Below are 24,435 nucleotides of genomic sequence, written 5' to 3' on the forward strand. Positions count from 1 at the left end.
GGGGAAACAATCTTGATGTAGACGTTTACTTATTTTCGCAGTTCTAGAAATGGTAAGCAGCCAGAGTCCTTCAATCGGTTATGAGAGCTAATCTGCAAGCTTGGATACATTTTATAAACAAACTTGTAAGAAGAGACTCTGAGAAGATAAGAACTTGTCCTGACTAATGGGGTGGGGAAAGATGCCTTTAAAAAGCATAGAGGGTAGGATGTCTCCCATGTGGATTTAACCACACAGAAGCAACAAAAATACAATACAGTATATCACTAACAAATTATGCGCAATACCATTAAGCACTTCATCCTACCAGCAAATGTGAAGCCAAAACACTTAAACCTCAAGTCAAACAGTAAAATGAAAATAGAAGAGAAGATACAATGTTGATATACTGCATTACTAAAGCAGCCGGGCCTCAGTAATCATCTCTCTCCTTATCATTATAAATGCATTTAAAATCTACTGGATATGCCATCGTTAATTCTGAACAGACTAAATTAGGAGGCGGGCTGGGCCTGGACTAATAAGAAAAATATGACAGTGCTATTTGTATGCAAAAAATATACATATTACAGAGTCTCACAATATCATTTCAGAGTTAAGTCTTCTTTGCATCACACTTGCACAGCTTGGCATTCGCTGAGATGTGGGTGGGAGAGCTGTCTGTTAGTCTGGGTCACAGAGGGGCCCTTGCATTGCCGAATTAGTGCTGGTTCCAGATTTACCAAAGCCATTCAGCTTCTTGTAACTATTTAATAGACAGAGTAAAAGGGTTCAAACATGCCATTTTCAGTTACAAGCCTTAGGGCAGGAGAGGAAAGAAATAACGAATGTTTCATCAGACTTATTATATGGTAACCCATAGCAGGCAAAATCAATTACTGTCAAGAGGATTTGTAGATATGTCTCACACATCTCATTGCAATGCTGTTTCCCCCCCACCCCTTTTCCTGTTTGGAAATCTCTTTTCTGCTTCTCTTTCTATATATTAGAATCGAGCCTACAGAATCTTGATGGATTCCAAACGCATTCAGAGCAGACAATTTTTCAAAATGGAGTATGACATTCCCACCTGCACACACCCACTCACCTAAGATAAGAATCAAATCTTCAGCAAACTATTATTATTTTCAGTTTTAGACTAGGTTTTTGTTTTACCGGACTTCAGTCTATCAAAAAGTAAATGGTGGGGCCTCAACTGGAATACAATGTGCAGTAATGGTTACCCCATCTCAAAAAGGATATAGCAGAACGAAAGAAAGATGACAAGAATGATCAAAGGCCTACAAAAAAAAAAAACCCTCATATGAAGAGTGATTGAAAAGACTGGGTTTATTGGGGAGAGCATAAAGGCCTATAAAATAATTAGAAAGTAGATCAGAAACATCTGTTCTCCCTGTCTTGTAACAGAAGAACTAGGAGACATTCAATTAAATTAAAGGTGGCAAAAATTCAAAATGGATAAAGGGATTTTTTTTTTTTGCACAATATGTAAACGTAGAACTCACTACCACGGAAAGTCGTTGAGGCCAAAAATTTAGCAGGATCAAAAAGGAACTGAACATTTCTATAGATATCGAGCATATCCAGAATTAATGATGACAAAAAAATTGTGAAAGGGACATCAAACCTCATACTTCAGGGCTTAAACCAAACTAACTAACCTGACTAGACCTGACAAAGGGAGCAGATGACTACACATCTGTGCACTGCAGGGTTCTTACCCCTTCCTCTGAGGCTCTTGCAACTGGCCACTGTCAGAGACAGGATACTGCTCTAAATAATCTCTCCTCATATTGGATCCATTCCAAACCACTAATCATTTTAGTTGCCATTCTCTGAAACTTTTCTAGTGCCAGTATATTTTTTTGAGATGAGGAGACCACATCTGTACGCAGTATTCAAGATGTGGGCATACCATGGATTTATATAAGGGCAATAATATATTCTCCATCTTATTCTCTATCCTTTTTTTTTTATGATTCCTAACATCCTGTTTGCTTTTTTGACCGCCGCTGCACACTGCATGGACCTCTTCAGAGAGCTATCCACGATGACTCCAAGATCTCTTTCCTGATTAGTTGTAGCTAAATTAGCCCCTATCATATTGTATGTATAGTTGGGGTTATTTTTTCCAATGTGCATTACTTTACATTTATCCACATTAAATTTCATTTGCCATTTTGTTGCCCAATCACTTAGTTTTGTGAGATCTTTTTGAAGTTCTTCACAATCTGCTTTGGTCTTAACTATCTTGAGCAGTTTAGTATCATCTGCAAACTTTGCCACCTCACTGTTTGCCCCTTTCTCCAGATCATTTATGAATAAATTGAATAGGATTGGTCCTAGGACTGACCCATGGGGAACACCACTACTTACCCCTCTCCATTATGAGAATTTACCATTATTCCTACCCTTTGTTCCCTGTCTTTTAACCAGTTCTCAATCCACGAAAGGATCTTCCCTCTTATCCCATGACAACTTAATTTACATAAGAGCCTTTGGTGAGGGACCTTGTCAAGGGCTTTCTGGAAATCTAAGTACACTATGTCCACTTGATCCCCCTTATCCACATGTTTGTTGACCCCTTCAAAGAACTCAAAGATTAGTAAGACATGATTTCTTTTTACAGAAACCATGTTGACTTTTGCCCAACAATTTATGTTCTTCTATGTGTCCTGACAATTTTATTCTTTACTATTGTTTCAACTAATTTGCCCGGTACTGACGTTAGACTTACCGGTCTGTAATTGCCGGGAACACCTCTACAGCCCTTTTTAAATACTGGCGTTACATTAGCTATCTTCCAGTCACTGGGTACAGAAGATGATTTAAAGGACCGGTTACAAACCATAGTTAATAGTTCCACAATTTCACATTTGAGTTCTTTCAGAAATCTTGGGTGAATGCCATCTGGTCCCGGTGACTTGTTACTGTTAAGTTTATCAATTAATTCCAAAACCTCCTCTAGTGACACTTCAATCTGTGACAATTCCTCAGATTTGTCACCTACAAAGGACGGCTCACGTTTGGGAATCTCCCTAACATCCTCAGTCATGAAGACTGAAGCAAAGAATTCATTTCATTTCTCTGCAATGACTTCATCATCTTTAAGTGCTCTTTTTGTATCTCGATCATCCAGGGGCCCCACTGGTTGTTTAGCAGGCTTCCTGCTTCTGATGTACTTAATAACAAAATGTTTTTTTAACTTTTGAGTTTTTGGCTAGCTGTTCTTCAAACTCCTTTTTGGCTTTCCTTATTACATTTTTACACTTAATTTGGCAGTGTTTATGCTCCTTTCTATTTACCTCACTAGGATCTGACTTCCACTTTTTAAAAGATGCCTTTTTATCTCTCACTGCTTCTTTTACATGATTGTTAAAGCCACAGTGGCTCTTTTTTAGTTCTTTTACTGTATTTTTTAATTTGGGGTATACATTTAAGTTGGGCCTCTATTATGGTGTCTTTGAAAATGTCCATGCAGCCTGCAGGAATTTCACTCTAGTCACTGTACCTTTTAATTTCTGTTTAACTAACCTCCTCATTTTTGCATAGTTCCCCTTTCTGAAATTAAATGCCACAGTGTTGGGCTGTTGAGGTGTTCTTCCCACCACAGTAATGTTAAATGTTATTATATTACGGTCATTATTTCCAAGCGGTCATGTTAGAGTTACTTCGCGGACCAGATCCTGTGCTCCACTCAGGACTAAATCGAGAACTGCCTCTCCCCTTGTAGCAGCTGGTACAGGAACTCACAAGAAGCAGTCATTTAAAGTATCGAGAAATTTTGTCTCTGCATTTAGTCTTGAGGTGACATGCACCCAGTCAATATGGGGATAATTGAAATCCTCCTCTATTATTGAGTTCTTTATTTTGATAGCCTCTCTAATCTCCCTTAGCATTTCATCGTCACTATCACTGTCCTGGTCAGGTGGTCGATAATACATCCCTACTGTTATATTCTTTTTAGAGCGTGGAATTACTATCCATAGAGATTCTACGGAACATGTGGATTCATTTAAGATTTATACTTCATTTGATTCTACATTTTCTTTCACATATAGTGCCACTCTCCCATCCCACCCCCGCACGACCTGTTCTGTCCTTCCAATATATTTTGTACCCCAGAACAACTGTCCCCCACTGATTGTCCTCACTCCACCAGGTTTCTGTGATGCCTATTATATCAATATCCTCCTTTAACACGAGGCACTCTAGTTCATCCATCTTATTATTTAGACTTCTAGCATTTGTGTACAAGCACTTTAAAAACTTGTCACTCTTTATTTGTCTGCCCTTTTCTGATGTATTAGATGCTTTTTTATGTGAACGTTTCTTGTCTGATCTGGTCCACACTTTATCCTCTTCCATCCTCTCCTCCTGACTAAAACCTAGAGAACCTCTATCAATAGACTCTCCTCTAAGAGAAGTCTCTGTCCAATCCACGTGCTCCGCTGCAGCAATTGGCTTTCCCTCATCTCTTAGTTTAAAAACTGCTCTGCAACCTTTTTAATGTTAAGTGCCAACAGTCTGGATCCACTTTGGTTTAGGTGGAGCCCATCCTTCCTGCATAGGCTCCCCCTATCCCAAAAGTTTCCCCAGTCCCTAATAAATCTAAACCCTTCCTCTCTACACTATCGTCTCATCCACACATTGAGAATCTGAAGCTCTGCCTGCCTACCTGGCCCTGCGCATGGGACTGGAAGCATTTCTGAGAATGCTACCATAGAGGTCCTGGATTTCAGTCTCTTTCCTAGCAGCCTAAATTTAGCCTCTAGGATGTCTCTCCTACCCTTCCCTATGTCATCGGTACCTACACGTACCACGACCACTGGCTCCTCCCCAGCACTACACACAAGTCTATCTACATGCCTCGAGAGATCCGCAACCTTCGCACCAGGCAGGCAAGTCACAATACGGTTCTCCCGGTCATCACAAACCCAGCTATCTGTTTCTAATGATCAAATCTCCCATTACTAACACCTGCCTTTTCTTAATGACTGGAGTTCCCTCCCCTGGAGAGGTAACCTCAGTGCAAGAGGATACCCCAACATAATCTGGAAGAAGGATCCCAACTATGGGAAGGTTTCCCTCTGCTCCCGTTGACTGCTCTCCTTCCTTGAGGCTTTCATCCTCCTTAACAGCGCAGGGGCTGTCTGATTGGAGGGGAGACAAATCTACAGTGTCCCAGAAAATCTCATCAGCATACCTCTCTGCCTCCCTTAGCTCCTCCAGTTCCGCCACCTTGGCCTCCAAAACCCATACGTGGTCTCTGAGGGCCAGGAGCTCCTTGCACCGAATGCACACATACAGCACTCACTCACAGGGCAGGTAATCATATATGCTACACTGAGCAAAATAAACAAGATAGCCCCCACTCTGCTGCTGGGCTTCTGCCTGCATTCTCTCCTACTGCTACCTAGGTTAATGATAGGGTATTTGTTTAAATCAAGATGATTTTATTATAGTTTAGTTTAAAGGTTTTAAAGAATGACACGTGTACCTCACCCCCTTCCCACTCCCCTTCCAAACTTCCTCTCGAAACTCCCTGTTAGCGGCCCCTGTTCACAAAGCTCCCTGGTCGCTTGCTCATTGCTTTATAAAGCCCTGGCCTTCCTGATAGCCCCACTCCCGGACTAACGCTCGGCTCGATTCACTCTGTTCTCCAGTTGGAAAATGTATGTCCACATCCAAGCACCCTGGGTTTTGTCTGTATACTCCAGAGATTTCAGGTGCCATTATACTTGGGAAACTGAATTGTTTTACTAGTTTGAGCTCAAATGGTTGTGGAGACCTCTGAAAGCCTTTACCCTTGTTAGTTAGTGATCATTTTAAATTAGAGGCTAGTGATGCCTAGAAGTAAGACTTTGAAAAGCAGTCAATATGGCTAATTACTACAGACTGGATGGAGAAGCAGACATATATAGCATTGTACCTGTGGCCTTTCCCAGACAAGTAAATCAAATAAATCAGTGGAATTAATGAGTTGAGTAACTTCAGAGTAAATGAGCTGGGTTCGAAAAGGTTTAATATTAATCACAGTTTGAGAGCTGAAGCTGCTGCAGGTTTCTGTAACAGCTCTGGTAAGCAGCTTTGTGGGAGAGAAACGGCCCTGGGTTCAATGCTGTTTGTGAACCACACAGACTCGGTACCAAGAAAATAAAATTAAAAAAGGTAAAAAGGCACGGACTCAGTTCTCCCACCTGTAAAACGGGGATAATGACACTTACCCTTTGGACAGTGCTTTGAGATCCAATGAGGCTCCCATGAGGATATTGATATGATAGGCATCACAAAAACTTGGTAGAATGATGACAATAAATGGGACATGGTAATACCAGAGTACAAAATATACAGGAATGACAGAGTAGATCGTGCTGGTGGGGGAGTGGCACTATATGTGAAAGAAAGCTGAGTCAAATAGAGTAAAAATCTCAAATGACTAACTATACCATAGGCTCTCTATGGATAGAAATTCCATGCTTGAGTAATAAGAGTAGTACAGCAGGAATATACTTCTGACCACCTGACCAGATGGTGATGGGAAATGCTCCAGGAGATTAGAGGGGCTATAGAAATAGAAAACTCAGTAATGGGGGGGGACTATCCTCATATTGACTGGGTACATGTCACCTCAGGATGGGATGCAGAGATATTGTTTCTAGACACCATTAATGGCTGGTTCTTGGAGCAGCTAGTCCTAGAACTCACAAGGGGAGAGGCAATTCTTGATTTACCCTAAGTGGAGCAAAGGATCTGGTCAAAGAGGAGAATATAATTGAACCGCTCAGTAATAGCAACCGTAATATAATTAAAAATTTAACATCCTTTAGGGGATAATACCAAAGAAGCCCACCACAGGAACATTTAGCTTCAGAAAGGGGAACTACACAAAAATGACAAAGCTAGTTAAAAGGAACAGTCACAGGAGTGAAATGCCTGCAAGCTGCACAGAAACTTTTTTAAAACACCATAATAGAGGCTCAAATTAAACGTATACCCCAAATTTAAAAAAAATAGTAAGAGGACCAAAAAAAGGTCACCATGGCTAAACAGAGTAAAAGAAGCAGTTAGAGGCAAAAGGAAATTGTTTAAAAATTGGAAGTGAAATCCTCTCGCAGGCCAAATTAATAAAGTAAACAGTAAAAAGTCACCAGGACCAGATGGTATTCACCCAAGGGGTCTGAAGGAACTCAAATATGCAACTGCAGAACTACTAACTGTGGTGTCTAACCCAACCATCTGGTATAGAAGCTGACATGACACCTATTTTTTAAAAAGGCTTCAGAAGTGATCCTGGCACTCACCGGCCAGTAAACCTAACTGAAGTACCAGGCAAATTGACTGGAACTATAGTAAACAGCACAATTATCAGTCACACAGATGAATATGACTTGTGGGGAAGAATTAACAGTTTCTGTAAAGGGAAATCATGCCTCAACAATCTATTAGAATTCTTTGAGGGAGTCAATAAACACGTGGACAAGGGTGATCCAGTGGATATAGAGTACTTGGACTTTCAGAAAGCCTTTGGCAAGATCCCTCATCAAAAGCTCTTAAGCAAAGTAAGCAGTCATGGGATAAGAGAGAAGGTCCTCTCATGGATCAGTAACTGGTTAAAAGACAGAAAACAAAAAGGTAGGAATAAATTATCAGTTTTCACAATGGAGAGAAGTAAATAGTGGTGTTCCCCAGGAAACTGCACTGGGACCAGCGCTGTTGAACATTCACAAATGATCTGGAAAAAGGGGTAAACAGTGAGGTTGCAAAGTTTGCAGATGATACAAAATTACTCAAGATAGTTAAGTCCAAAGCAGACCGCAAAAATTTACAAAGGAATCTCGCAAAACTGTGTGACTGGGCAGCAAAATGGCAGATGAAATTCAATGTTGATAAATGCAAAGTAATGCATATTGGAAAATATAATCCCAGTTATACAAACGAAACGATGGGTTCTAAATTAGCTGTTACTACTCAAGAAAAATCTTCGGCGTCATTGTGGATAGTTCTCTGAAAACATCTGCTCAATACGCAGCAGCAATCAAAAAAAGCTAACAATACTCGGAATTGGGACAGATTATAAAACAGTAAATATCATAGGAAAGGGACAGATTATAAAACAGTAAATATCATCATGCCACTATGTAAAGCCATGGTACCCCCACATCTTGAATATCGCATGTAGTTCTGGTCGCCCCATCTCAGAAACAGTATATCAGAAATGGAAAAGGTTCAGAAAAGGGCAACAAAAATTATCAGGGGTATGGAACAGCTTCTACATGAGGAGAGATTAATAAAACCGGGACTTTTCATCTTGGAAAAGAGACAACTAAGGGGGGATATGAGAGAGGCCTATCAGGACTGTAGCCTTAGAACTGCAAATGAGAAGCATGCTAACTTCAAAGCATGGATGTTGCATTCAACAATGGGAAATTTACAGACCTCTGCTGCAATGGGAACGCTTGACAGACTGCTTTCTGGGAGAACAGCTGTAAAAATGAACCCTGGGAACAATCCTGTATCTCTGGACAGTTTTGATTCTAGCAGGGGAGGAGTTACTAAATGAGCGGACAGTGATCTCCAAAGACTTTTGGAGACTGGCAGATTACTACATCTCTGCTATCATTTGGATTTACAAACTTTGACTCACTTGTTAATGTATTTTACCTGCTTTAACCTCTCACTAACTCATTTCTTTTCATAGATAACAACCCTTTAGTTAGTTTACTAAAGAAACTGGCTTTCAGGTTGTCTTTGGTGAGATATCTGTAGTATCTACTGACATGGGGTAAGTGGCTGCTCCTTTGGAATTGGGAGAAACCTACTGTAATGTGCTTTTTGGTTTCAATAACCTTTTATCACAAAGGCCAGTTTGGGTAGTAAGATTGGCTGGAGAGCTTAACGGGGACTGTGAATCGATGGCAAGACTGGTGTAGTGAGCTCACGTTTATTACTGGTGTGGTGAAATCTAATTATAGAATATGCCACCAGTTTGGGTCGTCTGCCCTGTTCTCTGACAGTCTGACCCGAGACTGGCACCACTCCAGACAGCATGACAGTATTTAACCCCCTTCCACTGGAGGGGAACTAAAATGCAGAGAGGCTCAGTGATTTTCCATGAAAGAATCAGTGGCTGAGTGGAGAGCGCAACTCCAAAGTTGTTCACACCCAGCCTCACACTTAAACTACGCTACCACTCTATACCAGGGGAAAGCTGGAGCAGGAGGACAGACTTGTGATTAGAGCACAAGAGATTTGAGTTTAATTTCCATCTCAGCCACAGACTCACTGTGCAAGTGACTTGTACCCAGATTTCTAAGAGTATCTGGGCATTGCTTAACTCAGCGTTGCCAAGTCTGAGTGAGTTACATGGTTACATGCCATTTTCAAAAGTGACTGTCAATGGGATTTTGGCTCTTCAGTGCCAAAATCCCTTTTGAAAATGAGATTTAGGCGTTGAAACACTGAGGATAGCAATGACTAAATACCTTTAAATATCCAGACCTAAATCTCTCTGTGCCTCAGTTCCTCAACTCTAAAATGGACTTAATACTTCCTGTAGCCTGGTCTTTCTTTGTCTGGTCTATTCAATTTACAAACTCTTCAGGCTAAGGACTGACTCTTGTTTTGATACAGCACCTAGCGCTATGGGGCCTGACCTTAGTTGGGACCTCTAAGCACTGCTGCAAACCAACAAGAATTGAACTAAAACAACATAGTTAAGATTGTAGCTGGCTTCCCATTATAAATGTAAGCCATATGTTCAAACCACTCCCCTCCCCTGCTCCCCATGAAATTTCACAGGCTCATCTCAGGAAAGTTTATTAAAAGTCAGCACAAGCTTTTCATGGTGTGTGGAAAATTTCCCTAAAGTTTCATTTAGTTCTTCCATTTGAAGAGTAAGGACTGAAGGATCATGCCTGATCAAAGCAGGTAAATGTTCAAGTTTAGACCCAACAATCTTGAGAATGTGTCTCCGTAAAAATCTATTAATCCATTGCTATACTTTGGTCATTACAATGCAGTGGGGCTGAGAAGCTGCTTCCACCTAAGAGAATCAGCACTACTGTACTTATGCATGACCATGAACCAAGTTTAGCTCCTGAATCAGAGCCCAAAGCATCCATGTTTATTTACCTTTTTTGTTTCCATGAAAGAAAGTGATATTTGTGCTTTTGGGGACCCTATCAGGTTAAAAATTCCATATTTCTGAAAACAAGATGTATTCCCTTTGTTATTAACAAGAGCTTAGATGATATTTTATAAATCTAATTTTTTTTTTGTCATTAATGTTCTTCACTTTTTCCATTTCTCTAAGCTCAGACAAGGCGAAGAGAGCAGTCCGTTTCACTTTTGTTTATACTCCGTTTCCCCTGTCAAGTTCCTGCTCACTAGCACAAAGCTTCTGCATCCCGGCTGCAAACAGCTGCTGGGAAACCCTAAAATCCATCCTGATAAAGTCATTGTCTTCAAGGTTTTCTTTTCAAAATTCATGGAAGCATCAATGTCTTACAAAACAAAACTGATTAATGTTTCACAAAACTACATTCTGAGCCTAAAAATCAATAGGTCCCTTGAACCAGAGTAATTGCTGTTACAGGCTATACATGGAAGAAGCTAAAGCTGCAGATTGCAGGAACCTGTCTAAAATACTGCATCTGCTTACAGATGTTCAATTTCTATAATCTTATTGATGAAATAGAGCAGCTACGCTTTTCCTGCACTGCACAAGCATAGATTCTAATAGTTTATTTGCATGTTAAGTTGATGTTAGCCAGGTCAGTAGTTAGTACAATACTTCGCGAACAAGAATTGCTCAGGGCCCAGTCAATACTGAATTAATGCTCCAGCACAGTATGAGGAGGAACTGAGCTGCTAGAAGTGCTGTATTTCTGGTAAGATGTTATGCCAAGGTCTTGGGGATCACTAATGATCCCCTAGCGCTTTTTGCAAGAGGAAAAGTCTGTCACCTGGGTCATTCTAACTCAGATAATTGTATTCTGCCATCCTAGATTCCCTCTGCATGCGGTGTTTTAAATGGTTGATTAGTGTTGCTGCGAGGAGTTAAACAGCTTCCACACACTACTCTAGAGGTGGCTGCATTTCAACAATGGGAGAAGTGATCTCTATTTCCCTCACCTACCTCCTAGAGGTGTTCGATCTTCAGATGAAGAGCGCCACAACATGGGGAGCGATAAGCAAAATCTTCAACGGGAGCATTACAGTTGTGCAGTACCCTCAGCCAAAGTAAAAGAAGGGCAAAACCAAGCGTTAAGACCCAATATTCAACCCCAATTTAAAAATGTTTTTTAAGCCTACCGTACTATCTGTCTGAGACAAACAGAAACCATCTGGGTTGAGCATACAGGAGCTATAAGAATACACTAGTAGGCAGTAGAATTTAAATGCGTCAGACAGGTATATACACTACAACAATGGTTCTCTACTTTTTCCCCATACTGTGACATCATATTAGCACAGATAAAGTTTCAGAACATCTCTTCTGTAGCTTTGGGTCTTCCAATCTAGCCATAAAATAAAATAAAAAGGATGGCTGTGACTTTCCTGGATGTGTTTCAAATCCCTGGGTTGAGAAGCCACGCTCTAGAACCATATTACTTCACATGCGGAACTGGGAGACCAATTGCCAATTATTCTGTTTTGTGAATTAGCATGTACATCAAAAAACCAGAAATAATGCACTTTGCTAATTCACGTGATGAGTGTAGTTTAAACTACTGATAATGCTTCATATTACACAGTCTACTACTAAATGTATGGTAGTCTATTTTGTAAAAGTAATAAAGTCTTAGTAATTTAAGATTTCACCACAGTCCTGTGTTATTAAATCACTAATAAGAAGTGGGAGAAACTGCTGGTTGTGTGTAAACTATGGAGTGGACAAAGTACCAAGTGGGAAAATTGTATTAACAATTTACTCTGTTTCCTGCTACATGATGCTATTCAGCACTCGCATCACAGCCAAAGGAAGCAAGGAGCAGCTGATTATATATCCTTCACAGGACAATGAATGAGCATCCCCTGCACTCTTCAGTACCATCTTTGATTATCACAGGCCAACTGATTTTCTATTGCCAACGGTCTTGGGAAGACTTGACTAAATAAACACTTGACAAACAGCCAATCTGGTGATTCAGAGACACAAACTGCAAGACCAAGTACTGGCAGGATATTAACGGAGCTAGCTAATTATCCCCCCAACTGCCTAGTGAAGACTGCAAGCCATGAAGATACACCACTCACAGATAACTATTGGATTCTTGTTGTACTCACTGAGATATTTCCATTCTGCTGCTGGCCATGGGATTTCATAGAATCATAGATTATTAGGGTTGGAAGGGACCTCAGGAGATCATCTAGTCCAACCCCCTGCTCAAAGCAGGACCAATCCCCAAATGGCCCCCTCAAAGATTGAACTCACAACCCTGGGTTTAGCAGGCCAATGCTCAAACCACTGAGCTATCCCACCCCCCACAAAGATTTTTATTTAATTTGGTTTTACTAAGATACATCGGGGAAACTCCCTACTCCAGTTCTGAGGTGGAAGAGATTTCTGCATTCTTTTATGTTATTTATATTTTCAAAGGGTGCCCCAATCGCCTCACTCTGAATGCGCTTCCAGATTGTACTCCAAAAACCGACTGCTGCATGTCAGAAATTAATTCCACTTCTCCACCTTTCCCTTTATCGTGTTAAACTGCCTTTGGCCACATTTTATTATCTGGATGTTTATCTTCTCCTTTATCTGTCCATATGCAATCCTGCTTGAAATCAATGGGAATGCTTAAGCAAGTAGGGTTTGGCCCTTGGGGTAAACTTCATGCATTGATTGTAACTGAACAAAACTACCATCGAGGGACATCATTTTCAAAGTCTGGCATTTCTGCAACATTTTAAAAATTCAGCAGCCACCATTACATTTTTTTGTAACCTATTTCTCCTGAACATAATGGGGATCAGGGAGAAATCAACCAACTGACCCTACATAACCAAAGAAGGGGAGTTTGCCCTTGCGCTCTCGCCACTGGCTCTGCAATAGGTAAAAGGTCCCCACAGCTGTACAGGCAATATCGATTGGGGCGAACAAGGAAACTGCCAAAAAAATAAAGCTACGTTAATTTCAAGCTCCATTAAAAGTGAAAGGGGTGGGGGGGAAATCCATGTTTGGCAAATGGGGAAGGACAAAATCTGTAGGCAGAAACATGCATTTTCAGGCTAAGGTGATGCAAACAATGGAGGGTAAACAGTACTTGAGGTCGCCCCTTTAAGTCTGTGGCAGTGTTTCCATTTAAAAAGCTTGATTTTAATTTCTCTATCAAAGTATAAAATGTTCATCATCATCATAAAAAAAACAACAACAACAAAACTCACTGCCTGAATGTTATCAAGATTTCAGCCACTGAGGCCACAAGAAGCATATTTTATTTTCCTGGTTTAAGGGTTTGGAGAGACAATGCTACCTCAAAATTACTGGTTTTTTTTTTTAAATGTCACAATTAGTCATGGGTAGGAAACCTATGGTATTAAAAAACCCTCAAAATATCCAAGATATTTAATTTTGGTCATATTCAGTTGCTATTTGGACAAATTTAAGGACTAATCCTGCAGTCTTCATTCAGGCAAAACTCCCATTGACTTGATGTATTTGGATTTTTAAAAGATGTACCCTAGTCAATAAGAAACAATAAAACAAAACAAAATAACTTTCAATGGTAGTTTTGCCTGAATCAGAAACACAGGATCAGGCCCTCAGATAAAATGACGAAATCCTGGCCCCAGTGAAGGCAAAGACAAAACTCTCATGGACTTTCATGGAGCTAGGATTTCACCCAACATTTTCTAAGCAGTTAGAACAGTTGTATTTGTAGAGGCCCGAATTCAACGTCCATAGGAGTCTTTTCATTGACTTCACTGGGAGTTGGATCAGGCTCTAAACGTGGGAGTTGCACATTTCCAGTGGTTGTATCACAGCTCTTGTACTCACACATATAAAAACAAGTAGACTTGTAGGTCAATCCAGAAGACTTTTTAAACCACTGGTCTAGAAACCATAGTGATTTAATACCAGGGTATGACACTGCATATTAAGGCATGGAAGGATCAGATTTTTATAGGTTAATGTCAGTAAACGTCAATTTCATCATACACACACAAACCGACATAAAAAATTTCCATTGACAATTAATGACGTTTACAGATAAGCAAAGCTTAAAAAAAATGCTGCTTAAGAACTTGAGTTTGTTTTAAGATTATTTACATTGTCTAATTTGACATGAGATGTTGAAAATTGGTGTTTTAATGGTTATAAAGCTTTGAATTTTTGAATCTCAATGTCTGCTGTCATTAAATAATTGTTGTCTAACCCCTCCATACATAATTTCCCACAAGTGTGAAAATTTATACTGATAAATGGGGGCGGGGGGGGAGGGAATGCTTAAAACCAATTTTGTGTAACTATGAAAATTTAAATTGATAAACAAATGCTTAAAAATAAACATCAATACTCATGTATTGATAAAAAAATCAAAATTGAATTCTGCTAAGCCTATGCATATTGCACCACATGTAACAATACAGAAGACACAAAGCCCCTTGCTTTTATCTGTCACAATGTTTGTAATCACTTAGGACAAGGACAGGCAACCTATGGCATATGGGCCGAAGGCAGCACACAAGCTGATTTTCAGTGACACTCACACTGCCTGGATCCTGGCCACCGGTCCGGGGGACTCTGCATTTTAATTTAATTTTAAATGAAGCTTCCTAAACATTTTAAAAACCTTATTTCCTTTACATACAACAATAGTTTAGTTATATATTATAGACTTATAGAAAGAGACCTTCTAAAAAGATTTAAATGTGTTACTAGCACACGAAACCTTAGATTAGAGTGAATAAATGAAGACTCGGCACAGCACTTCTGAAAGGTTGCCGACCCCTGACTTAGGAGATACAAATGAAGCCCCATTTCTGCAGCTGGCTCCAAGCACACAAGCTACTTCACTTGCACATTGACTTAAGTGACACCCATAGAGCTGTTTGGACACAGGCAGCTGTAAGATCAGGATCTTAGTTTGTATGTTGTAAGCTGTGAATGAATGAATGTGCAAACTATCTTGCCTCTATAAAATTTAACACGGTTATTCCTAAAATATGTGGAAAAAAAATTCTTGCACCTATGTGCCAGGAATCTAGAATCTCTCTCAGAAGTTTGCCAGCCAACTCCTCTAGTGGGAGACTTTCCCGGACTAACCCCTTTTATGAAAAAGTCATCTACGTTTTATTACTGATAAATAATTCAGGTAATTGATTGAGACCTAATTTGATGCACCTCTCTGTAGTCAGCACTAAAGAGTACAGTATAAAATGGGCTCAGCATAGAAAGACACTCTCCTAATTATCCAAATAGGGCAAGATTGCCAATAAGTTGAAATCCTGGGTTCTCACACTTTTTGAGCCACTCAAGACAATAGGTTCATAGGCCTGTCCCTGCCCAAGACTCTCCTGTTGTCTTTCCCTTTTGTGTTCCATTCTGTCTACAGGAAACAGAAATTTGCTAGAATCCTCTCTCTGCAATGCTGACTGCCTTCATTAGAAAAATCTGCTAGACTAATCTCTCCATGCAGCCCACTTACAGAACACCAGCACTGCAACACAAGAAGACAGGAAGAAAATAAGTCAATAATTTAGGCAAAAGAGCTTAAAAACCTGAGAGGCTTAAATAAATTGGCAGGAGACAAAGGTTATTTTTCTCTTATAGGGCCTGGAAAATTTAGAGACCAGATCTGGTGTCCCTCCCCAAAGATCACCCCCACTCCTGCAATGCGAGGTGCATCGGCAGACAGCGGTACCAATGCAGCGTTCCAGTCACATTTTGCTGCCCCTGAAGAAACAGTAACTAGAATTGTAAGCACCTGGCAAATGCTTGCTCTAAATATGGTTAAGAGTGCAAAAGGTCAGGCAGGGTCTACACTATGAAGTTTTGTTGGCATAGCCAAGTGAGTGAGGGATGTGAAGAAACTACACCCCTAACCGACATACCTATGCCAGCAAAACCCCCAGTGAAGACCCAGCTATGCTGACAGAAGACGGCTTCCGTTGGCAGAGCTAACATCCATGGGGACGGTGGTGTTACTATGCTGGCAGAACTCCTCCTGCTGTGGACATACACTGCATCCACACTAGAGGGCTCTGCAGTATAGCTATACCAGTACAGCTGCATTGGCAGAGCCTATGTAGCGTACACAACGCCTCTGTGTCTAGAGAATGCAAACAAAAATGAACCGAGAAAGGACAATTAGGGTACGTCTACACTACAGCTGGAGGTGTTACTTCCAGTTCAGGTAGACATAGACATGCTAAGTTTGATCGAGCAGCAGCATAAACACAATGGTATGGGCGAGCTGCACAAACCTGTCTGAGATCCTAGGTACGTACTTAAGCCACAGCTATGTTTAGCATGACAGCTCAATCAAAGCGCCGGTATATATGCGTTCCTGTGCTGGAATTTACACCTCCAGCGCAGATGTAGCCTTAGGTCAAAGGAAGTCGGTAAAGATAAATCTGAACTGAAGTCGTACAAATTATTTGGAGTAGTAGTTTTTATTGTTAAAATACACTATGAATAGCGATCGAGTGCTAACCATATGCTCAGTGCGGTACAAGACAAACAATTCCTCCCCCAACATTAAAACCTACTTATCTATCCGTTTCCAGAGTAACCAGTGTAACTGTAAAATAATGAAGTAATTAGAACAATGACAGAGTGAGCCAGATTCTGCCGCTCTTGATCCCTTGACTTGCATATTACTCCACTCACTGAGCAAAATGGGGCAACTCACAGAAGAGAACACTACCAAAGGGATGTCTATAATACCTGCTAGATCGGCGGGCAGCGATCGATCCAGCAGGGATGTATCGAGTCTAGTCTAGACGCAATAAATCGACTCCCGAGCGCTCTCCCATTGACTCCTGTACTCCAGCTCAGTGAGAGGCAGAGTCAACGGGGGGAGCGTCAGCCGTCGACTTACTGCAGTGAAGACATCGCGGTAAGTAGATCTAAGTACGTTGACTTCAGCTACGTTATTCACGTAGCTGAAATTGCATAACTTAGATTGATTCTCCCCCACCCCGTGTAGACCAGGGCTAAGTAGCATGGCGTAATGTGACCCTAAAGGAGCAAAAAGATTCTAAATGACCACTAGGCTTCTAAAGAAGCAGCCAAACCAGCAAAAAGACTGTCTCAACCATCAGGCCAAAATACCACTAAAGCTTTGGTCCAATACCAGGAGCTTTTGTCTAAAATAACAAACAAGCAAGTAAAACCTACATGATTTAACAGAACTAACATGACAGGCAAAGGATAACCAGAGGCATACAGACCCAAGATCTCTTGCCCTGGGTAAAACCTTAATAAAAATGAACCAGATGCTATTGCTGACATCTGTGTACTGGGACCTACAGACAAGAGCAAAGCCTTGTCTATATTCTGAGTAGGTATTTTCAGACACAGACAGTTGTCAACATCAGCAGACAAGTTGAGATGTGACTGCAAATGTCCTCAGACAAAGCAGAGGATGATGTCCTGCAAACCTGCACAAAATACTGAAAACCCTTGTGCCTGTATTAAATTGAAGTTGAACAAGAATGCGACTAAGGGCAGAGCCCTAAAGCTCCCTTGTGTCTGTAAAAATCACATAAAACCGGGAATATCGTCATGCTTCCTGTTTTAGATGACCAGTTTATTTAATTTATATATTTTTGCTGGCAGTCATCTGTGAAGAAAGATTCAAGACTCAAAGCTTGGGTGTGAGGCCTCAGACACCAAAGAAAAAAAAAAATTAAAAACAGAAGGAGCATTTAACAGTATCAAAAAACCCTCCTGTTGAGGAGACCTTGAGATTTGGTAGAAACCAGATTGTTGAAAACCTTAAAGTTGTTTTGGTAAAATAGAAAGAAATATTATGCATGTCAATCTTGATTTATCAGAGGATGACAAATAAATGACAACATTTGGCCCATGTACCCAAACAGCTTGGAAACAAAAAAGTTTTTTTAGCGCTATTGCTAGGGGGTTGAGAATCTACAGCAAGATTGTGTACTGTACTCTTAAACAAGTAAGGACAGACACCCAAAATCAGGGTGGATAAAAATCAATGATTTAAAAAAAAATTATTTAAAATCACATTTTTTTAATAAAATGCTTTTTGAGGGAAAAAGCTATCTAAAGATAGTTTTAATTAAGATACATTATAGCTCAAAATATTTCATCATGGAATACGGATTATAAATTCTAATTCTATAGTATGAGACAATATAGTCATGTAATGTTTAAGAAAAAAGTTTTGTTAAGATGTTCCAATAGTTCATGGATTAGGGAACCAATTTTATGGGGTTCCAGAGGCTTCTGTATAGATTTAGGTTAATCTTTCTATCTACCCAATGGGACTCAGTGTTCATTCTAGAAGATACCATCAGAGATGCTTAGTTTTGCAGTTCTCCAACTGTGAACTTGTGTCTCCAGAAGTAACATGCTTGTTTAAAATATTTTTTTCTGTTAATAAATAAATAATAGAGGTGAGCAATCATAGAATACCAGGGTTGGAAGGGACCTCAGGAGGATTCATCTAGTCCAACCCCCTGCTCAAAGCAGGACCAATCCCCAGACAGATTTTTGCCCCAGATCCCTAAATGGCCCCTTCAAGGACTGAACTCACAACCCTGGGTTTAGCAGGCCAATGCTCAAACCACTGAGCTCTCTCTCCCCTGCCCAATAACAACAACAGACCTCAACCCTATTGTCCCTCTGCAAATTTGTGTACACAGAGTCAATCCCTGACCTCTCTCTAAAGTTTCAAAACGTTCACTGAATAGAAGATTGTTGGGGGCGGAATAGATCTGGACAAGGAGAAGAAGTCTGGAGATAAATGCGAGAAGGGGGGGACAGGCAGTAGAAACAAAAGTGAAACAGTCTGAGCAGCATATTCCAGAAGTCTTGAGGTCTTTCTTAGTGTAGCCGTCATTGACTTGAGATCTACCATACCATTCTCTCACTAGAAGGGAAAACCTATAATGGCAGCAGGCTGTAAAATGGACCCAATTTGGGAATAAGAACCATTCAAGAAATATGTTTGTTGATGATGTTTTAAAGAAAGTCACATCAGTGAACTGGTGAAAGTCACTTAAGCACTTGGATTCAGAGACTGTTGAAGTGATAACCTCACTTTTAACAGCAGTAGCTTCTTCTGCCGGTGAAGAAAGAATATTTTCTTCCTTTGGACTAATTCATTCCAAATTGAGAAATTGTTTGGGACCTGAAAAAGCAGGAAAGCTTGTTTTTCTTTTCCAGATTATGAACCAACAGGAAAATGAAGGTGAAGGTGACTGAGTTAGCTGCAGAAGCCAATATTTTAAGATTCTCATGTTGACCTGGTTAACATAGTTGATTTAATTTTTTTTTTAATATTTTGTTTAACTATTTTAGTTCAAAACAATTTTAACAAAAAACAAACCTGATTTTAAAAAACTTGAATGTTTAACTAAATTTAAAAAATAATATGCTTCTTTTGTTAAAATATTATATGTTTGATGTTGAAGAAAAAAATCCAGAATACATAACATTGTTGTTTTAGTTAAATAAAACAATTTAAATGTTTGTCCGGTGATGTTCTTCTCCTAATACAGCAAGGCAAGAAAATCCTCCAAATATTAATAATTAACCTGTTGAACTGGAGATGGTTCACCTCCCAATGACTTCATACATATCTGCTTCAATTACCTTTGGTAAATGAAATAACCAAACAATCATTCATTTTCTGATATAGCTGTAAAACTAAACTGAAAAGTTTTCAAATAAATCACTTTAAAAATGTATAGTGTGTGCCTTATAAAAATGAAACCTACATCTCTGAGTTGTGACGAATATGTATTAAGGTTATAACAACCAACAAGAATGCACTTTTATGTAGAAATCTATGATTAAATCAAGTCTTCCTGACCAGTGATTTAAATCAAATCCATCCGGCCCAAAATCAAAAAAGAATAGTTACAGTAAATCTAAATGTAGAAAGAAAGACGAGCTCTTGCAAAAAGCTAGATGGACTGGGGTCAAGAAAGACATCTAGTAAGTTTAATAAATCCTAATAAAAAAGATATCAGAAACTGGAACAAAGGAATAAAATAAAATTTAAATAAAAGAAAGTGAGCAGCAGTAAAAGCTATCACCCTATGATCAAGCAATAGATCTCCTGGGCCTGCTAATTTTTTCTGAGAAAGAGTAGGAAAATCTTCCAGAGGGGGCGGTGGTAAAGAACAGTAGGAACAGCTAGAGGGTGAGGAGGAACAAAGTATCGTATCAACAAGGAATCAGATTATATAGAAATTTGTCTAGAGCTGTTCACACACACAAATACTGCTTTGCAGATGTTAATTTGAGGACATACGAATCACCAGACTGGATCTGACCAGTGGTCCATCTAGCCCAGTACCCTGCCTCAGAGAGTGGCCAACACCAGCTACTTCAGATAATGTGCAAGAACCCCTGCAGTAGGCAGAGGAGCTAAGCTGTCCCCAGGGAAAGTTTCCTTCTAACCCCCTGTAATAACAGGGTGGTCGGCCCTTATATGGGGTTGGGGCAGCCAGTCCTCTTCAATACTCAGATCCAGCTGAGAAGGGTCAGGTGATTCATACAAGAGGCTCAAAGAGCTCAGCTAAGGAGAGCTGTGGGAAGCAGCCTAGATCCTGTGTGGCTGACCCTGAAGCAGGATAGAAACGCACGAAAGGAAAAGCTTCTGGGACCCCGTAGCCTGCATTCGTCAGGGGAATAACCTTTTGTTACTTTATGAGCTTTATACAGTGGAACCCCGACTATCCAATCTATTTGGGACCAGGGCCAGATCAGATCATCAAAAATCTGGCTAATCGGGAGAATGGCCAACCTGAGCCCCACCACCTGGTTCAGTTAATACGGAGAGCCAGATAATGGATGCTTGGATAAATGGGGTTCTACTGCATTTGAAAAAGAAAACTGTGCCCTGAAAGCCTGGACAGACTTGTGGGGGTAGCTTTAGTCTTTCGTGGGCTGGGAAGACAGATCAGCAGCCTACAGCTCCAGTAGAGATTGGCCAATATCCTGAACCATGAGGGCTCATAACCCTTCTGGATATCCTTTATTATCTATACACCAGTAGAAGATGAGGATAACCTTCTAAATCATTAACAATAAGTAAGACAAGCTCCATTCAAATCTTCTCAAAACTTACAGATCCACAGCTAACAAGCTCTTAACTGAGTCATTAACCCAGCAGCTTTCTTCTCATTGCTAGAAACAGCAGTACTATTAAAGTTAGTTTAATAACGCAGGCAACTAATACAAGATGAAAAGAAGACCATGACAAAACAAGTCACATTTAAAACCATCAAACTAGGTGATTTACAGCAAAAATAGATAATAAACTAAATCAAACTGTGATCAAAAGCAGGAAACATGGCATGTAAGCTTATCAATAGGACAATGTCTCACAATTACAAGATCCACAATACAGAGCATAAATTTTAAGAAAAAAGGCTACTCGCTCCCCATATAGCTAGCTTGACTGAGAAAAAAGCTGCCCCCAAAACCAGTCCCTGAAAGTTATTGAGTGAATCACCATGAGTTCATCCACCCAAAACACAAGAAAGGTCTAAAAGCTAGAAGGGAAGGATAGCCCGCTACAATCCAGGTTTGCAAAACAGACAGAGACCTACCACCTCATCCAAAACCTAAACCCAAAATCTTTCCAGCTAAGTTTTCGACTGTATGGTATTCTTTGCTTTGTGCTTCACCTTGCCAGGACGCAAAACACAAGGCAAGAATGCTTCCGCAACTGCCTATCTTAGAAGAGCTTGGACTGAAAAACCCCACAAATACCGGTTATTTGTCGGGAGAATGTAAATAATCTGTACGACACAGATTGCTCTTACCTGTATGTCAGTGTCCTTCACAGGCTCAAGGGGCTCAAATGTAGTGACTGCACTAAGACTCTCCAGCCGCTGAGAGAGATGCGGTACGTCAAGCCCTCTGGACCCAAGAAGAACAGATCTATATGGGGGAAGAAGGAGAAAATTGATATTAAACAGATACAGCTACTTTTAATATCTCTGGAAAAAACATCTGCAGTTCAAATATTTAGATCAGTGGATGTAGAGAGAAAGAAGGTTCTCTCTTTTTACATCAAACCCTGGACACACATACGTGTAAAGCTATAACATCCAGTATTATCAGCCCTGAAAAGATGTGAAAAGAAAATCGGATCTCCCTTGTTAAATTAATGCTGTTCTCATTGCCCATTGCAGGAGGGGACAGCTGTCAAATCCTTCCATTCGTAAAAATTCTAAAGCACCTTGGTAACTTAGTGCCATTTCCAGAACAGAATACTGCACTCTGATTTAAATGGTGGCTCTGCAGATGAATACATTGGTCACTTACCAAAACCTCAAAGTTACAGCATTTTCTTCTATCCAACCTTTGAGTGGAAAATAATTACTTACCAGTAATTCTGTCTGCCCTGATCATCTCTTTCCCTCTTCGCCCGCCCACATCTTTCCAAATTCCATAATTGCATGCCTCCTCCTCAGTAGGAAGCAAAGGGCAAAGAGAATCAACCACCCCAGCAAACCACAACCTGATCCACCCCTTTCCCTCCCCCTTCCCCTTCATTCTAGAGCTGCCTATGCAATTTGCCTCTAAAATAACATGAGCAATGGATTCATACATTGGGCAGGACAGGAAGGATGTGGAATGTGGGAAAGAGGAGGGGATGAAGACAAAGTTTTAAACCAGGAACTTGGGGGAAATGGTTGAGACATGCTCATGTAATCTCCATGCCTGATTCTAATATTGACCAGGAGGAAAATCAAGAAAGAGAGAGAGTACAGCAATGGAGAAAGGAACAGTAGTGGGTAGGAGAATGGGCATTAAGAGGAAATAATAGTGCCAGTACCAATGAAGCTAACAGTCAGGTAGGTGATACTGGCAGTAGAATGACTGTACCTCAGGTGAGGAATCTGGGCAAAGCCAAGCAGAAACAACTAAGATGTTTGTATACCAATGCAAGGAGTCTGGGTAACAAAACAGAGGAACTAGAACTACTGGTGCGGGAAGTGAAATCAGATATTATAGGGATAATAGAAAAAATGGTGGAACAGTAGTCAAACCAACCTAATAGCTTTCTTTGACAGGGTAACAAGCCATGTGGAAAGGAGGGGGAAGTGACAGATGTGGTATATCTTGACTTTAGTAAGGCTTTTGATATTGTCGCACATGACCTTCTCATAAACAAACTGGGGAAATACAACCTAGATGGAGCTACTATAAGGTGGGTGCATAACTGTTTGGAAACCCGTTATCAGTGGTTCACAGTCAAGCTGGAAGGGCATAATGAGTGGGGTCTCGCAGGGATCAGTTCTGGGTCCAGTTCTGTTCAATATCTTCATCAATGATTTAGATAATGGCATAGAGAGTACACTGATAAACTTTGTGGACAATGCCAAGCGGGAAGGAGTTGCAAGTGCTTTGGAGGATAAGATTAAAATCCAAAATGATCTGGACAAACTGGAGAAATGGTCTGAAGTAAATAGGATGAAATTCAATAAGGACAAATGCAAAGCACTCCTCTTAGAAAGAAACAATCACTTGCACACAAACAAAATGGGAAATGACTGCCTAGGAAGGCGCACTGCAGAAAGAAATCTAGGGATCATAGTGGATCACCAGCTAAATATGAGTCAACAGTGTAACACTGTTGCAAAAAAGCAAACATATTCTGGGCTGTATTAGCAGGAGTGTTGTAAGCAAGACATGAGATGTAATTCTTCCGTTCTACTCCGCGCTGATTAGGCCTCAGCTGGAGTACTGTGTCCAGTTCTGGGCGCCACATTTCAAGAAAGATGTGGACAAACTGGAGAAAGTCCAGAGAAAAGCAACAAAAATCATTAAAGGTCTAGAAAACATGACCTATGAGTAGAGCCCTACCACATTCAGGAGCCATTCTGGTCAATTTCACGGCCCTAGGATTTGAAATATTGGTAAATTTCATGGTTTCAGATGTTTAAATCTGAAATTTCACAGTGTTGTAACTATGGGGGTCCCAACCCAAAAGAGGGTTGTGGGGGAAGAGGGGGTCACAAACCTGTTGTAGGGGAGTCGCGGGATTGCCACCTTCACTTCTGTGCTGCCTTCAGAGGTGGGCTGCTAGTCCCTGCCAGGCTGGGGAGAGACAGGACTTGCTCTTCCCCTGCACGGCTGCTCTCGGGGGGCAGGAGGGGAGTGGAGGTTGGTGGGAATCAGATCCACCTCCGGATGCTCCCCCTGCTGGACTCTGAAGGCAGCACAGAGGTCCTGTCCCTCCCCAGCCTGGCTGGGGCTCGCAGTTAGAAGCC

At 40.6% G+C, this 24,435-nt stretch overlaps 1 protein-coding gene across 3 annotated transcripts in view; it reads right to left on the reverse strand.

The window, feature by feature from the left end:
- Positions 1-24,435, reverse strand: part of NUP93 (nucleoporin 93) — a 136,938-nt gene that overhangs the window by 91,964 nt on the left and 20,539 nt on the right. For all 3 annotated transcript variants that reach the window (XM_039503379.1, XM_039503377.1, XM_039503378.1), the window contains exon 3: positions 21,979-22,096. In XM_039503379.1, coding sequence (XP_039359313.1) covers positions 21,979-22,096 — 118 coding nt within the window. The remainder of the gene's footprint in view (positions 1-21,978; positions 22,097-24,435) is intronic.

Source organism: Mauremys reevesii, linkage group 16, assembly GCF_016161935.1.
Source record: "Mauremys reevesii isolate NIE-2019 linkage group 16, ASM1616193v1, whole genome shotgun sequence".
NCBI lineage: Eukaryota > Metazoa > Chordata > Testudines > Geoemydidae > Mauremys > Mauremys reevesii.